Source organism: Thalassophryne amazonica, chromosome 2, assembly GCF_902500255.1.
Source record: "Thalassophryne amazonica chromosome 2, fThaAma1.1, whole genome shotgun sequence".
NCBI lineage: Eukaryota > Metazoa > Chordata > Actinopteri > Batrachoidiformes > Batrachoididae > Thalassophryne > Thalassophryne amazonica.
Genome location: NC_047104.1, coordinates 109,536,687 through 109,554,901, shown reverse-complemented (window position 1 = coordinate 109,554,901; position 18,215 = coordinate 109,536,687). Strand labels below are relative to the sequence as shown.

General features: G+C 41.5%; 1 protein-coding gene across 2 annotated transcripts in view; it reads right to left on the bottom strand.

The window, feature by feature from the left end:
* The window catches only part of fam189a1 (family with sequence similarity 189 member A1), a 347,606-nt gene that overhangs the window by 8,344 nt on the left and 321,047 nt on the right, over positions 1 to 18,215 (bottom strand). For both annotated transcript variants that reach the window (XM_034191627.1, XM_034191634.1), the window contains 6 exons: positions 15,087 to 15,247; positions 12,450 to 12,600; positions 8,284 to 8,362; positions 7,415 to 8,197; positions 7,219 to 7,290; positions 3,292 to 3,611 (listed from right to left, as the gene is read on the bottom strand). In XM_034191627.1, coding sequence (XP_034047518.1) covers positions 3,292 to 3,611; positions 7,219 to 7,290; positions 7,415 to 8,197; positions 8,284 to 8,362; positions 12,450 to 12,600; positions 15,087 to 15,247 — 1,566 coding nt within the window. The remainder of the gene's footprint in view (positions 1 to 3,291; positions 3,612 to 7,218; positions 7,291 to 7,414; positions 8,198 to 8,283; positions 8,363 to 12,449; positions 12,601 to 15,086; positions 15,248 to 18,215) is intronic.

Sequence of the window (18,215 nt, the reverse complement as noted above, 5' to 3'; positions counted from 1 at the left end):
TCCTACAAATAGGGCCCTATCTTGATCATCTATAACAGGTCTGGGCAACAGTATCCTATAAAGGGTAAAGACAGTGCAGGTTTTCCTTGCTATCGATCACCTCAGCAAGTGACTTCAAAATAGATCAGGACTGCAAGTTGAGGGGAGAAGCTCATCAGTAAAACCATCTGCTGCCGAGGCCACCGTTTGCAAAGAGTACCTGCACCATCTTTGCCCTTCTTTCCCACCTTTGATTTGTAGCGCATGGTCTAAAGTGCACAGTGTAAGTGAATTTGGGCTGTGTCCATCTTGTTTTTATTTGCACAATGTGTAATCAGAGCACAAATTATGGCACAGGGTCCAAATGTGCTGTTTTTAGTCTCTTAATTAATCATGGGTGTGTTTCAGGCATAGCATCAGTTAAACCAATCAGAGTGTTACTTGATATCACCTATAAAATCTGGGTGTGCTGGAACACGGCACATTGGTATTTAGCATAGACTGTATATATACCGGTGAAACCCTGCGTGATGTTACCCGTAAGTTTGCTATAGAGACCTGGAAGAGCTGATATGAAGCTCAAAATGTGCTCCTCTGGCTGTCGCCATTGTCGTGTTATCGGGCGTGAGCAATCAAGTGACAGGTGTGGAGCAACCAAATGTTTTTTTTTTTTATTTCCCCCTTTCTCTTCTCTTTGCCCCCTTAACAAACAAAACCCTTAACCAGCCTCTATCATTTCCTCTTTAACTATTGTCACCCTTTCACAATAAAACCACACTGTAGAAAATGCATAACACCACATCCCCCTTTCTTTGAAAACAAAGTCAACTGATAAAGAACCTTTACTGCCTAAGAAAACAATTTACATTTACCAGTAGCTTATGTGTATCCGCATTTCTTAGCACATTTTATTTCTATAAATCCAGTCTTTGGGGCTTCCTCACAACTCGGCCAAACCTAGTTGTGACAGGCCACTGAGGGTCTCTGGAACCTGAGTCTGCAACTCAGGTTCCAGAGACCCTCAGTGGCCTTTGAATCCGAGTCTTGACAGATAGGTGCATGTGACTGAGTGTCTGCAGTGAGGAGAGTTTTGCCTGGTGTGTGTGTGAGATAGAGTAGTTGTACCTCATAAGGAAGTTCAGTTAGAGCCTGTTGACCTAGCAGGCTCACAAGTGGCTTGTGGTCAGTCGCTAGAGAGAAGTGTCTCCCAATGAGAAAGTCTCTGAATCGTTCACAACTCCATGTCAATGCAAGCGTCTCCTTCTCCACCTGTGTGTACCTCTGCTCTGTATCTGTCAATGAGCGTGACGCATACGCTACAGGCCTCCACTGTTCACCCTCCTTTTGGAGGAGGAGTACACCTAGACCATAGGATGATGCATCCGCAGACAGTCTCAGCTCTTGGTTTGGATCATATGGAGTGAGAACTGGTGTTGATGTGAGGTTGCTTTTCAGCTGATCAAATGCTGCTTGTTGGGCACAGTTCCAAATCCATATGTTTTTCTTTGAGAGAAGGTATCTGAGTGGTTTGTCTTTTTTTGCCAGACCAGGGACGAATTTACCCAACTGATTGACCATCCCAAGAAAGCTGCCGACTTCACTTGCGTTTGACAGCTCTTTCATTGCCTTGACCGCTTTTATTTTGTCCTGGTCTGGCTGGACTCCCTCATTAGACAAGATGTGACCAAGGAACTTCACTTCCTGTTTGCTCTTCCTGTTTGAACTTCCTGTTCACATTTCGTCATGTTAAGTGTGATACATGACTCTTGCAGCACTGTGTGAAGTCTAGTGTCATGTTGATTTCTGTCCTGTCCCCAAATTAGTATGTCATCCATATGACACACAACACCTGGCAGCCCATTGAGGATCACAGGCATTCTCCGCTAGAAATGTTCTGAGGTTGAGGCTATGCCAAAGGGAAGTCTGTTAAAATGGTAACACCCAAAAGTCGTAATGAAGGTTGTGTAGTTTGCAGACTCTAGTGATAATGGTACTTGCCAAAATCCTCTGTTTGCATACAATTTGCTGAAAACTTGAGCTCCAGAAAGTGATCCAAGCGTGTGCTCAACAGACTTCTCTCTGCACACTGCCTCGTTGAGGTGGTTGAGGCTCAGTGCGCTTTTATGCACACTGAGCCATTTTTTGATGGCCTGGAACCATACTGGAGCACCATTCGGTAGGCTCTTCCACCCTACTTACGACTCCCATAGACTCCACTGTCTCTAATGCCGCTTTCACTTTTCCTAACAAAGGAATGGGGACACGTCTTGGCGTAGCCAGGGAGAAAGGAACTGAATTTGGTTTTAGCTTGATAGTGTAAGGCTGCTGCATTAAGCCTAAACCCTGACATAACTTTGGGTAGGTCTCATTCAGAACTTTCATGCCTCTGCTGTCTGCTCTAGACACAAGATTAAGTCTGACACTTCCAGATCTGTTTAGCAAGGCTATGTGTAAGTCTTTAACAACATACACATTCTCCTGGATTTCTCGTTCACCTTTGCATAATGTTTCATTGCACAATACAGTAAGTGGTGTACCACGGGGACCAAACAGTGGTCTGTCTGATTTAGCCAGCTGTGTGTCTTTGCCAACTAAAGAGTAGTACATCTGGGCTAGATTACTGAGACATCAGTTCTGTGTCTATCTTAAATCTGACCTTGTTGTTTCTAATAGTCAAGTCTGCATACGAGGGGTCTGAACCTGCATCTACTGAGCCAAGAAACATGGGTGTGTCATTACACCTGTCAGTCTCTTTGGCATGTACTGACTTTGCGGACTTGCACACTTTACTGTAGTGACCTCTTTTACCACATGTATGACATGTCACATCTCGCGCTGGACACTGTCCTTTTCTATGTCCAGGGGACTTTCCACATCAGTAGCACGGTCTGTTGTTTGGTGTTTTGGACTTTGTTGTCCAAAACAGGCTTGGGTTGATTTGGGGGCTTAAATTTTGGATGCTTGTGTTTCTTGTTTCTTACAGTCACTGCATCAGTTTAGTATCACAGCCATTTGAGGTCATGATGCTATTTATGAGAGGTGGGACTAAGTCACTGTCAAGTCATTCTCAAGTCATCAACCTGTAAGTCCCATGTCCAGTCTCAAGTCAGCTTGCAAACAATTGGTGGTCATTATGACTTGAGACTTGACTCGGGACTTGCTGATTCATGACTTGAGAGTGACTTGATGGTGACTACGTCCCACCACTGGTAAAGAGCATCATGACCTCAAATGGCTGTGATACCAAATTATTCCTCAAAAAACATCTTACAAATCAGTGGTTTGCATTAAAGTCCCGTTTCTCACCGTTACCTGATCAATAACGTTGGCACTAAATATGGCCTCCTCCATGTGTTTTTCATCCGACTTGATGACACCACTTGAGTTGTTGACGACCTGCTGGACCTCAGGAGGCAGACTGCAGCTGGAATGCTCCAAGAACTTGGCCACCAGAATTTTGGTGTCTTTGTACATCTTGAGGTCAGCCAGGGACTGCGGACGCTCGTGGGACGTGTGTGCGTGCAGCCCTCGAGATCTGAAGATGTCAACTTTTCTTCCCACCTTTGGTTGCTTCTTGACACGTGTGAGATTCAGTTTAGGTCCGACTTCTTCTGCCGGGACGTCTGTTGACTCTGAAGACAATACAGACAGCAGCTCTGTTTACATGAAGAACATATAAGTGGTCAGATTCACGTGTTGTAGGTGGACATAATGTGGCTGCGCCTTTGGCAGGCTGCGTGGGAAAGTGTGTGAAGTGAGAGGAATAAGGACTGATACCAAAATCATGGTCTACAAGGATGTTGTGCTACCTTCCCTCCTATACAGCTCAGAATCCTGGACCACTTACCAACATCACCTTAAAAGCTTGGAAAAATACCATCAGTGGGGTCTCCGTCTCATTCTGGGTGCTTATGTGTGTAAAGTGCCTTGAGGCAACTTTGTTGTGATTTGGCGCTGTATAAATGAAAATAAATTGAAATTGAAAACAATCTGGAAGCCAGTCTTAAAGCTTGCAATATCCGTTTGGTGGGCTGGGAAGACCTGGCTCACGACAGAGCTAGATGGCGAAATACAGTCCGGGACGGTGTGACGCTGTTTGAACATGAGCGTCATCGCAAGACAGAGGAAAAACGACCAATGGAAGCATCAACTGCCACCTACACTTGTGCCGTCTGTGGCAAAATCTGCACCTCCTGAATCAGGCTTGTTAGCTACCAACAGGTGCACAAGCGATAAATCTTTGGACAATCTTACTCAACTACGAGGGATACCAAGAAGAAGAAGATAAGACTAGAGTCCTTGTGCAGAGAGAATAGCAATATGAATGTAGTGGGAAATGTGTGACACAGTCGTTTTGTTTTCAAACTCAATGAATTCTTCAGGGAAAATAATTTGTAACTGTTTATGGATTTTTTTTAATGTGCCTAAAAATAATAAATGTATAATCACATGGTCATATCTGAGAATTCCAATTCAAATGACAATGTTTTAGATCAGGTTTTCCACTGATGGTTGAGCTGTTACAGGTGAAAGTAATGATTTTTCTTTGGCTAAACACCCCCACCACCACCACCAAAAAATAGAGCCAAATTAAGTAATACAGTCAGATCCACAAATATTTGGCCAGTGACACCATGTTTGTAATTTTGCCGCTGCACATCACCACAGTGGAGTTGAAATGGCACAATCAGGTTAAGAAAAATATTGCATTGACCTTTTAGGAATTACAGCTACTTCCATACACAGTCTCTCCATTTATAGATCCCATAAAGAATTGGACAAATGAAATATAAGGATGGTTTTTTAATAAAAAACATCACTTTTCCAACTAGTTTTCTTTGCACAAGTCAAGTGATGGATACATGAACATTTATGTCCAAGTCACAGAGTATGTCTTGGAATTCATTTACATCAATCATTAAAAAACAGTACAATGCTGTTTCGTAAATCTGTGCCAAGCAGGCAGTTCACCATGCTGAAGGGATACTAGTGAGGGTAGCCATCAAGACATCCAGACAAGTTACAGCAGTTACAGAGTTATAAGTTTCTGTAGCTGTGACTGGAAAAACTGTGCATAGGACACCTTTTGTCTGCTGCATCACCAGTTATACAGCTTCACAGTGGGAGAAGCCAATAAAGTTTCACCATCCAAGGACTTGAAAATTTTTCTGACATGATACCGTGGATCATCATATTTTACTTGATAGGCTGGAGAAACATTTTGGGATTACTGGAACTGCCCTCCCTCTAACTCCCTTAGAGATAGGGTGAGGAGCTCGGTCACTCGGGAGGAGCTCGGAGTCGAGCCGCTGCTCCTCCACATCGAAAGGAGTCAGTTGAGGTGGCTCGGGCATCTTTTGCAGATGCCCCCTGGACGCCTCGCTGGAGAGGTGTTCCGGGCACGTCCCACTGGGGAGGAGGCCCCGGGGAAGACCCCAGGACACGCTGAGGGACTATATCTCTCGGCTGGCTTGGGAACGCCTTGGGGTTCCCCCGGAGGAGCTGGAGGAGGTGTGTGTGGATCGGAAGGTCTGGGCGGCTTTGCTTGAGCTGCTGCCCCCGCGACCCGACTCCGGATAAAGTGGAAGAAAATGGATGGATGGATGGATGGATGGAACTGCCCTTGCATGGTTGACGTCATACCTGTTCAGTTGTTCTTACTGTGTGTTGTGCAATGGCACTTCCTCTGATCTTAGGGACATGAAGTCTGGGGTTCCGGAGGGATCCATTTTAGGCCCCCTGCTTTTTGCTCCTTTATGTAGCACCCCTTGGGAATATACTGCGGCGTTTTGGGATTGCCTTTCATTGCTATGCTGATGACACCCAATTATACATGCCAATAACTGCTGGTAATCTCATTCACATAAAATCTTTGGAAGATTGCCTTGCATCAGTGAGAAGTTGGATGCCTAGTAACTTCCTACTTTAAAATTCTGATAAGACTGAAATTATGGTTCTTGGTCCAGCGAGGTATCCGCATCAATTTGATCAGCTAGCGCTTAGCTTAGGTTATACATCATATGGATAAAGTGAGGAATCTTGGGGTAATTTTCGATCCTACGTTGTCCTTTGACTTCCACAGTAGAGACATTATGAGGACTGCCTTCTTCCCTTTGTGAAATATAGTGAAGATTCGTCCCATCCTGTCTATGGCTGATGCTGAGACTTTGATTCATGCATTTGTCTCTTCTAGATTGGACTGTTGTAATGCTCTATTTTCTGGTTTACTGCAGTCCAGGATTAGGGCTCTTCAACTGGTTCAAAATGCTGCTGCCAGACTTTTGATACAAAGCAGAAAGTTTGACCACATCACGCCCATTTTGGCGTCCCTACACTGGCTTCCAGTCGCTGCAAGATCTGATTTTAAGGTGCTGTTATTAGTTCATAAAATTGCTCATGGACATGCACCTCCCTATCTGGCTGACCTGGTAAGCCCCTATGTACCAGCTCGGGCCCTGCGTTCGCAGGGTGCAGGACTTTTATGTGTTCCCAAGGTGAAAAAAAAAAGTCTGCCAGTCACAGAGCCTTCTCTTACCGTGCCCCAGCTCTGTGGAACGATCTCCCTGCATATGTACGGCAGTCAGATACTGTGGAGACTTTTAAATCAAGTTTAGACTAATTTGTTTTCCTTGTTTTATCATTAGTTTTATTGTGTCATGATTTGTTTTTATTCTTGTGTTCTTTTATGGTTTTGTCTTTTTATTGTTTTTGAAATTTTTTAATTCAGTTTTCTCTGTTTTTATTATGCTGTGTGAAGCGCCTTGAGGTGATATCGTGAATTGGCTCTATATAAATTAATAATTTTGAATTTGAGTTTGACATGAAAACAAGGTGTTTTTAACTTATAAGACATCACAATGAAATCTGCCAATGGAACAAGTAAAAATTCACTTAAGATTTCTTCAAATAAGACCTTGAAATTAGCAGAAAAAAAAAACATATTCTTTGATATATTTTTTTCCTATTAGGAAGTATTTGAAATTTTCGCCTAAAAATTTCATGGTGAATCAAAAAATCTTGTTTGTCACCAGTATGGCTCAAAATGTTTCCAAGACTTTTAGATTTTTAAAGACATATCACCTAAAAGCAAGTCCTTACATCTTAACTGAACATTTACTGATGTAAATTACACCAATATTCTTAGTAATATTTAGCATTTTTGTAGTAAACTGAAAACAAACCTATCTACAAATCATGTTATGAAGCAGACATGCAGGCTTGGGTTTTGGGTGACACTACCTTGCTCTGGTGAAGCGTGAGCAGAGTCCTCAGCAGGAAGATTACTGGCAGAAGTGCAGCTACACCTTTCTCCTGTAGAAGGAGACAAGCACATGGACTAACAATACCTCTTGAGCAACCAGCACTGGTCACTGACTTGTAGATCAGCCTAGAGACATTCACATGCTGTAGCACGAAACATTCTCGTCACACTCACTTCCTGATGTTGAGTTGCAGGAGATCGGGTCGCTGGTGGAGCGGACGATTCGTGCCAGCTTGCGGTACCTCCTGGCTGCACGAAGCACCCGCGGCCTCTCTGAGGGCGAGCAGCCGCTCTGGGCTGAGGTAGACGGAGGTTGTGAATTGGAGGAAGGTGACCACACACTGAAACACAACCTGGGGCCGCGTGGCATGCTGGGAGGGGATGGGGAAGGAGAAGGAGCTAAAGGGCTAATGGCTGATGTTCCACCAGAGGAGGCTACAGAGGTGGGGGAGCAAGGCTGAGGTGGCGGGGGGAGAGTGACGGGGAGCGTGAGCTTTCGGCTCATCATTCTAGCCTTAATGAGGGAGTGTGTCGCCACTTTAGGGGGCTCCTCTGGCAAATGCGTGGCAGAGGCGAGCTCATCGCATATGTGCACTGCAGCCCTGAGTTCCTCACATGCATGAGAGATGTCTGATGAATCCTCCTGGTCCAGATTGCTAAAGTTTCCAGAGGACCAGTCTGGAGAGCGCTCCAGAGACTCCTGGGTGTGTGAGGACTCGCTATATCCTGTATCACTGGGGCGAGCGTCGGTGTTGAGCAGACTACGGTGACAACGTGAGGCGTCACGTGTGCAAAGTTCTAGGCTGGTGCAGCTTTCATCGGTAGGAGCAGTATGGAGCGTACCATAAGGAGAAGAGTCGGAACCTTGGACCTCCAGGGAGCACAGCTCTTCTGATGAGCAAGTGTGGTCCTGATCTGCCACTTCCGACACCATTAGTGATGCGCTGTCGACCGAGGCTGGAAATGAATTCGTCAGCATGAAAAGTAGGTGATGACTGGAAAACGTTTTGCAATGTTCACCGAGTTACAATAGAAGTTCTCACCCTGAGTACTGAGCCCTGCAGTGGTGTTCCTCTCACACAGACTGGACTCAGTGGCCTGTTGGTCTATGCTGGTGGTGACCTCAAATGACGAGAACACAGATGTCAACATCGTTTGAAAGATGACTGATATGAAGGTGGGAGATACAATACCCACTGTGGGCTGCAGAGGGCGCTGCAAGACCACAACAAGGAAACAGACGTTTCTCACTTTTAAAGATATATATTTAAGTGGAGACCTGAGTACAGTTGAGAATTTTGATTGACATCCTTGACAAGCAATATCTTGAAATTAATTTTGTATCTTGGAGTAGCAATGCATTTTTGATATAAGTAAAAAACAAAAACAAAAAATGTGTAAGAAAATGAAGGGGAGAGCCCTGTGTGTTCATATACTTCTGCAGCTATCAGTGAAATGTGTTTTTTGGGCAAGATGGTTTTGTGACATCATCATGGCATCTCATAACATGTAATAACAAATGATTGGCTGATCAATATCAACTAAGGATGACCTCTCCAGCCCTATTGGTTGTGGAGACATGGTGGAAAATGTGTTTTCTGAACAACTGTGACATCATCCCATGACGTCTTTTTGATGTTGTCATCACGTCACCAATACCACTTGATTACAAATGACTAATACGAGCGTTGCATCGTCTCCAGTTTTATTGCTGTGCAATATTGTGGAAAATGTGTTTTCAATCTCTTTGATGGCCTTGACATTTTCTCCTCCAAAAATTAATCATCTGGAGACAGTCATCCAAGGAATGTTCCTATGGAGTTTGGGGAAAAATATTTTGGGGAAAAGTTATTTCGTACACAGACAGACACATAGGAGCCATTACAATACCTTGCTGCACCATTGGCATGCAGGGTAACAAATATCTTATAAGCTGTTTATATTCACAACTTATCCATGCTTTAGAATTTGATGTTTTCATTGAAAACACATCTTTTCAAAGAATTTATTGAAGTGATGAAGCTTTTTTTTAAAAAAATGACTTCTTAACTCTGTGATACTGTGAGGTGTATTTGAAAACAACTTCTATTAAATACATCATATGTCGGTATTTAATTTGTGATGTGTTTTATGAACTTTGGTTAAATCATGAACAAATGAATTATAAAAATTTACAAAAATTTGTAATTCCTTGTGGTGTTGTACCCCCAAGTTCTGGCATTGTAAACATTCACAACAAATTGTCTTCATCTCAGGCATGAAATTGCAAATTATCAAACATCAGTTTTCTCCTATCTATCATGGCTAATAATAATAACGATAATAACATCTCCATTTTCTGTACCAGCTTACTCCAATTAAGGGCCACAGAGGGTCTTGAGCCTATACCAGCAGTTACAGGGTGTGAGGTGGGGTACACCCTGGACACAACACCAGTCTATCACAGGGAGAACACGCAAACTCCACACAGAAAGGCCACAGGTGGGACTCAAACCCTCAACCTTCTTGCTGTGAGGCAACAGCTAATCACTAATCCACATGCTGCCTTAATAATAACAATAATAATAATTTTATATATAAAGTATTTTACAACTAATCATACACAGTCCTTCACAAGATGAATATACAATAAAAGATGGTAAAATACTAAATGCATAAAACACAATCATATTAAAGAAAGAATGAACAAAACATAATATACATAAAATAAAAATTTAAAACAAAATACACATTAACAACCACCACAGACTATAGGAAATTAAGAACAGAAAAGTCTAAAGTCTAGTTTTAAAAACTGCAATTAAAGCTGGACAGTCAGGTATAGTGGAACTTTGTCAACAAATCCAAATGTGATCCCTTTTTTTTTTTTTGTCAACTCCATAATTCTGTTATATTCCCCAAAATGTAAGCAGGTTTACCCAGGAACTCTGTTTTTTAACCTTGAGTCTACATGGTAAAATAAACTGAATTTAAACCGTATCTTTTACCTGGAGGTTCATTTAAGTCAGTCAGACAGACAATGTATTTTTTGTGAGAATTGGGACAATGTGCAGATCATGCTGGTATAATGTGCAACACCAATTGAAAGTTTTCATTATTAGTGACACTTTTGGAGGTGTATGCTCTTGTCATCACCTTTGTCTCCAAGTAATTATATTTGTATGTTATATATTTTTATCAAACTCAGCAAGTACGTTGGGTCAATGGATGAGAAGTGATTTGATTTGAATTGATTTGATTTGGGTTAGACTCATTCAACGGCCAAGGTCACATTTCTAGCCCTATGCCAAAAAATAGGAAAATGGCAAATTTTATGGAAATTAGTGATGATCTCTGATTATTTGTGAAGTTGTTTAAAAGGCCTTGTAACATTTTTTTCTGCTTGTGTGATACTTTGAATAGTCACATTTGAAGATGCTAGGGGCGTTGTGGTAATTTGCTTGTCTGCATGCACCACCAAGCTAGCAACGCACCTGTCTGGGCACAACAGGTTGTGACGCTATTTTGAATCTATGTTTAGGCAGTCGAAATAATGCCAAGGCTGAGAAACAGACAATTAAAAGCACCAGACAGCATTTAAAAGATAAGAATGTTTCGACCACAGGTTACAGAAAGCAGGAACTGTTAGATTTGGCAGAGAGAGTGGACAAGATCAGACTGCCGGCAAGAGAAGACAACAATCAGGACCAGAAATACCAATGACGTAGACTGGACATTATTCCGATGGACCAACACCACCAGTGAAATGTAATGAGCAGACTCTAGAATTGTAAGTTGGCTTTTTTTTGTCGGCCTTTTGACACATCTTCACCCATTGAGATCTTAATTTAGCTTGATGAGTTTTGTGTGGAAATGGGTGAAATGTAGCACCTTGAAGCCATCCGTGCTTTGGGAGGCCTGTTTTCTTTTCTCGTTTTTGGTTTCCTTGTGTCCGATTTGCAGTTAGATGCCCAACAGTTATACTCATGTCTACAATCTAATTCCTTTGAAAGATTCATCAAATTTAAGTGTAATCTGTCATTTCTGCAGCAGAAATGTCTCATAGCAACGACATGGACGTCCGAGCTCTGGATAGCCAAAAATTGTTCACGTCTCAAGTTTTACATCTGGGTATCGCAAAAGCTGTACATGCACACAAGCATTCTGCCACAGCACCCCTAGTATCTTCGGATGTGGCTATTGGCACTGGAGTGGCAGTTGAATGAATGTGGTGGCTGTGGATTATTGTATGGATGGTTTGTCAATGTCCTGTTTTTATTATACAGGGTGACCCCCCCACCCCCCCAAAAAAAAACAGAACCCATAACAATTATAATAAATTCTACAAAGGTCCAGCAAATTTCAAGAAATCTGTATCAGGCCTCTAGGCAAAATGTATTTTCCTTGGTTGACCAAGACATGTTGGGGAAGCCTATTGGAACAATAGTCTTCCTTTCCAAGACATGGTCAACCAAGGTAAAGACATTTTTACTGGAGACCTACAGTATTTCACCAACAAATCATACCATTTGGAGCATAATTTAGAAAGAACATGACTTTTATGCAAAGCGACCAAGATAACTGAAACGTTGGGGAATGATCGTACACAGACTGAAGTTTAAATCCAGCCAATTTCTATAAATTGCTGGACCTTTGTAGGATTTATTACAATTTTTATGGGTTCTGTTTTTTTGCGGGGGTCACTAGCTTGAATTACTTTTTATACCTTTAGGTTTTATGGATTGTTATTATTTATTTATGGTACTATGTGTTATAGATTTTATCCTGTGAGAGAGCCGGAGTCTTTTTATTGTACAATGTACTTTTAAATGCATATGATGATAAATTGAAACTTGAACTTGTCTGAGCACACTTGACCTAGTATTTAATTTCCTTGGGATTTCCATCTAATAGAACTACAAAAACTAATACTGACAGTGTTAAATTAACACTGCCAGTGTACATATGGTCCTACTCTGGTCAAAGTGGAGCCATATGTTCACTGGCAGTGTTAGTTTAACACTGGCCATTTTAAACTTGGTTTCAAGCAGGTGAATCTCTTCTGGAGATACTGTACACTATAAAATGTAAAGTATAAGCCCAAAGAAAGCACCTGATCTTCATATCTGCCTGCTGTTTTGGGAGGAAAAACAGATTTGATGTGCTGCCCTACACTTAGTAGGTCACCGACAATGTTGTCTTGAGGACAAAGCCATCTGATTCTCCTCACCTGGCTGGCGGGGGTCTGCCCCACCACAGACTCATATGGAGGGGGCAGATCAGTTGGGTACAGAGTTCCTGGGCTGTTGATCGGCACCCCATAGATGGTACTGAAGGGGGAATGAGGAAAGTCCAGGTGCAGGCCTCTGTCAGGGATGTAACTGCAGGGTTTATCAAAGAAAAAAAAAAAAACACATTTGTAAAGGAAAATAACTAGAATATAGAAAGTGCAAGGATCATATGAGTCCAAAAATATATTGACAATTAAAAACACTGAGACAGAAAAGATTGATGATATCATCCTGTTTCACATTTCCCCACAGCATCCCAGTGCAGGCCAGATACACTGCATAATTCACTGTGCAAAGTTTCATATGGCGCCAATTAAGAAAGCGCAGCCATGCAAGCGGTCATATATCTGTTAATTAGAGCCCATTCTACTGCAAAGTGGCTGAGAATGAAAGACAAGCTGAGAGTTTCCATCAATCACCCGAAGCGCGATGATGTCATGACACATCCCGGCCCTGGGCGGGGACACTATAAATGCTTCCTCTGGCCTGTTTATATTTATGGCATAACTGACAAACAGATGTGGCTCTCTGCCAAGTGATGCCGTCGGCGATATTCTCTGGCAGGCACACGGAGGAGATGCTCCTCACAAAGCGGTGAGGAAAGGGTCAGGAGATCTTTCACAACAGCTAAAGATCACAGCTGTCACAGATGTTTAACACACAGAAACACTCCGGTTATGGGTAAAACCAACAACACTGCAGGTGGTGCTAATGGTCAGATAGGGTTTTTATTTATTTATTTTTTGACACATCCACTGCAGCAAAATATGAATAATTTGTCTGTTGTCCTGTGTGAAGATGTTAATTTTATCAGCAGCACATTCACAATCTGCAAAAGGGTTTCTGAGTTTACATCTACCACAAATTAAAATTTTAAAGTGACTTTGAACATGACAGTTTCTGCAATCACAAGTGAGATACAACAAAGAGATTGTGTCATAAAACATCAAAGAAATTTAATCTGACTTGCATATTTGGATCCCACTATACAGTGCATCGGGAAATTATTCACAACACTTTACTTTTTCCACATTTTGTTATGTTACAGCTTTATTCCAAAATGAAGTAAATTCATTTCCCCTCAAAATTCTACTCACAACACTCCATAATGACAACATGAAAAAAGTTTTGTTGAAATATTTGCAAATTTATTAAACATAAAAAACTAAGAAATCACGTGTACATAAGTATTCACATCCCTTGAGCAATACTTTGTTGAGGCACCTTTGGCATCAATTAAAGCCTCAAGTGAAGCCTTGAATGTGATGCCCCTATCTTTAGGTAGTTTTTCCCATTCCTCTTTACAGCACCTCTCAAGCTCCAATCAGGTTGGATGGGAGCGTCAGTGCACAGCCATTTTCAGATCTCTCCAGAGATGTTCCATTGGATTCAGGTCTGGGCTCTGGCTGGGCCACTCAAGGACATTCACAGTTGTCTTGAAGCTATTCCTTTGATATTTTGGCTGTGTGCTTAGGGTCACTGTCCTGCTGAAAGATGAACCGTCCCCCCAGTCAGAGGTCAAGAGTGCTCTGGAGCAGGTTTTCATCCAGGGTGTCTCTGTACAGCTGCATTTATCTTTCCCTCAATCCTGACTAGTCTCCCAGTTCCTGCCACTGAAAAATGATGCTGCCACCACCATGCTTGACTGTAGGGATGGTGCCTGGTTTCCTACAAACATGACACCTGGCATCCACTTCAAAGAGTTCAATCTTTGTCTCATCAGACCAGAGAATTTTGTTTCTCATGGTCTGAGAGTCCTTCAGGGGACTGTTGGCAAACTCCAGGTGGGCTGCCATGTGCCTTTTACTAAGGAGTGTCTTCCATCTGTCAAGGTGTGACCAGGGGTGTTATAGCTTTACTTTTCCATAGACCGTCATAAAATTTTAGAGCTTTGTAAAGGATTAAACATGAAATCCCAACCACACTGAACTGAAAAAGGTTCATATCATGGAAAAGCAGATTTACCATGACATGAGCCCTTGAAAAACAAAAATTTTCTCAACACTCTGACGTCATTGACTGCATAAGATTCACCCAATCCAAGACAGGCTGCACTGTGGTGGCTGCAAATTCCGTTGATCACTTGCAACACTTTCCACCAAAATATTCAAATGGGTCTTTTTTGGATGTGTTAAAGTCTCCCAGTTCAATTAGGAAACCTGAAATTATTTTCTCTTGAGTTGTTGTATCAATAAATGAATGTTTTTAATTGCATGCAGGAAAAACTCAACAAAAACTAATGCTAAAAAAATAATAATAATAATAATAATCAGAAACAAAGCCCATTGTATTTTAAATAGGAACATTAACTTTTCAGATAATTTGTGCCTTGCTGAAGCATTTCAAGCTGCACAACCTCAGGTTTTAACAGTAATTTTGATTCACTAACAGGTACATGTTTTGTGCTGCACCAGTGCCTAACATCATCATGTTTTTTCTTCTTTAAAGCATAAAAGAAGGCACATGTTGTTCTTGAGCAATATGTGATGGAGACCCACCAAGAATATGGGAAGAGACACAGTTTGTAACACCACTGAGAATAAAGTGTTGCTCTTGGGATGGTGTTTTGTTCTCACCTCTGTCCATCCATTGAGGGGGTGCAGGTGTATTCTGGAGGGTAGTACGGTGGTGGAGGAATGGGAGGAATGAACTCATCAAAGTCCAGTGTTTGGTGGAGGATGGTTCCATGCGGAGTCACACAGTCGGCATTTAGAGCCCGTGCTCTGTGTGGCATAAACTGAAACACCAAAAATAATCAGCACCACGGCTTTATAGCACAGACATAAGACACATTTCATTGTTCTCCGTGTCTCTGTTAATTAGATGTTAGACTGCTGCATGTTGACCTGCTCATCAGCCATAAAGGTACAAGTGTATAATAAAATATGTCAACCATTAATCATTTCTAATCAATCAGTTGAGTCCATGCCTGTGAGTCCTCCAGCAAGATGTTAAGTGAATTCCTGATAAATGGTCTGAAACTCATTCTAAGCTTAAGAAAACACATCAATTCACTGATGCAGGTAATTACATTCTAATGAAGAGATGATTATGAATACTATATTCAATTTCTGCTAAATCTTCTACACTATAGCTTAAAAAAAACTGTAGGTTTAAAGCACAACGCATTAATTCAATAAAGACAACAAAAGGAATAAGAGACGATGAATCAGGTCTGATTTCTTTGTTATAAATGAGCAGTGTGCGGCGCCAGGACATTTTTGTTGGGGGGGCTGAGGTAAAGTTGGAGGGGCTCCACAAATGTCGTGAAAATGAACGATATATAGTAAATTGCTTTATAATTACAAAGGTATATGTTTTAGTCACCCGTGCTCCTCTAAAATGTTGGTATCAATGCACACACACTCACTTTACAATGATTGCAGTTCCAGTAACTTGCACATAGGTATAATAAAGATAAGTGAAGTTTTAAGAGGTGGCTGTACTAAATATTTAGGAAACCTACATTTTTGGAGTATGGAGTTAAATTTGTCTCATTAATACTTGCAAATGCACAGAGGGTGATTTACAAATAGTCCTTTGATTTGTACACTGCTTTGTGATCCACAAAACAACAAATTTCTGATTTGTAACTTGTTGGGGTTTGTAACAAATAAATGTTTATTTGCAAAACTGAAAATTGATTCAGCATTGGTGGATCACCGAACACACATTCATCACTTTGCTCAGTTATGCAATATTGAGACATTCTCAGCGCAAAACTGCAGTTGAGATCCACAAATATGTCAGTCGCTATTCACATTATTGGCAGAATTATTGGGGGAGCTGAGGGGAGGCTGGGCTCATTATTGGGTGGGCTTAAGCCCCCTCTTGGAGCCGCCACTGTAAATGAGACAGGAAATTGACTGCATTTATGTAGCGCTTTCCCATCTGAATCAGAAGCTCAAAGCACTTTACAATGATGCCTAGCATTCACACACACACACCGCTGTCAGGATGCTGCCATGCAAGGCACTCAAATGCACAACAGGAGCAATTAGGTGATTAAGGACCTTGCTCAAGGGTCCTTAGTGATTTTCTGGCCTGGCGAGGGTTTGAACAGAGGATCCTCTGGTCTCAAGCCCACAGTTTAATCTCTAGACCATCACCTAGGGGAATCGATGTTAAAGGGCACTCATCAGATATTTATTTTCTTTACTCTTTGATATTTATAACTCTTTATCATAAATATTTTTTTTAACAACACATTATGTGGGCTGGTGAATATGATGTCTTTTTGTCAGTCAGACATGGTCTTGTTGTGTAGTGCTATTTTCATCATTGCACAAATTCCTCATCATAGTTCCTAAAATGTGTAAAAGCGTCTTGTATCCCATTACACTGCAGCTGTACGGTTCGTTCTGTGTCAAACTGACACTCGTTGATTCATTTAGATGAGAAGTGTGTTTGGCTGAAGACCATTTTTAGTGTGAAAACAAAGGGAAGCTAATTAACCTCGTGTCTGGAAACATTCAGCTGTTCAGAAATAGACTGACTTTTACACATAAAAACGTCATACTGAGGAGCTTTACAGGAAAACTCAGAAGAATTACAACCCCTGGCAAAAAGTATGGAATCACCGGCCTCGGAGGATGTTCATTCAGTTGCTTAATTTTGTAGAAAAAAAGCAGATCACAGACATGACACAAAACTAAAGTCATTTCAAATGGCAACTTTCTGGCTTTAAGAAACACTATAAGAAATCAAGAAAAAAAGATTGTGGCAGTCAGTAACGGTTACTTTTTTAGACCAAGCAGAGGAAAAAAATATGGACACTCAATTCTGAGGAATAAATCACATCTGCTTGTTAGTCTGCATCTAAAAAGGAGTGATCACACCTTGGAGAGCTGTTGCACCAAGTGGACTGACATGAATCATGGCTCCAACACGAGAGATGTCAGTTGAAACAAAGGAGAGGATTATCAAACTCTTAAAGAGGGTAATCATCACGCAATGTTGCAAAAGATGTTGGTTGTTCACAGTTAGCTGTGTCTAAACTCTGGACCAAATACAAACAACATGGGAAGGTTGTTAAAGGCAAACATACTGGTAGGACCAAGGAAGACATCAAGCGTCAAGACCAGAAACTTAAAGCAATATGTCTCAAAAATCGAAAATGCACAACAAAACAAATGAGGAACGAATGGGAGGAAACTGGAGTCAACGTCTGTGACCGAACTGTAAGAAACCGCCTAAAGGAAATGGGATTTACATACAGAAAAGCTAAACGAAAGCCATCATTACCACCTAAACAGAAAAAAACAAGGTTACAATGGGCTAAAGAAAAGCAATCGTGGACTGTGGATGACTGGATGAAAGTCATATTCAGTGATGAATCTCGAATCTGCATTGGGCAAGATGATGATGCTGGAACTTTTGTTTGGTGCCGTTCCAATGAGATTTATAAAGATGACTGCCTGAAGAGAACATGTAAATTTCCACAGTCATTGATGATATGGGGCTGCATGTCAGGTAAAGGCACTGGGGAGATGGCTGTCATTACATCATCAATAAATGCACAAGTTTACGTTGATATTTTGGACACTTTTCTGATGTTTAAGGATGATGAAATCATTTTTCAAGAAGATAATGCATCTTGCCATAGAGCAAAAACTGTGAAAACATTCCTTGCAAAAAGACACATAGGGTCAATTTCATGACATAGGGTTAATGTCAACGAGCAGATGTGATTTGATGCAGGTGTT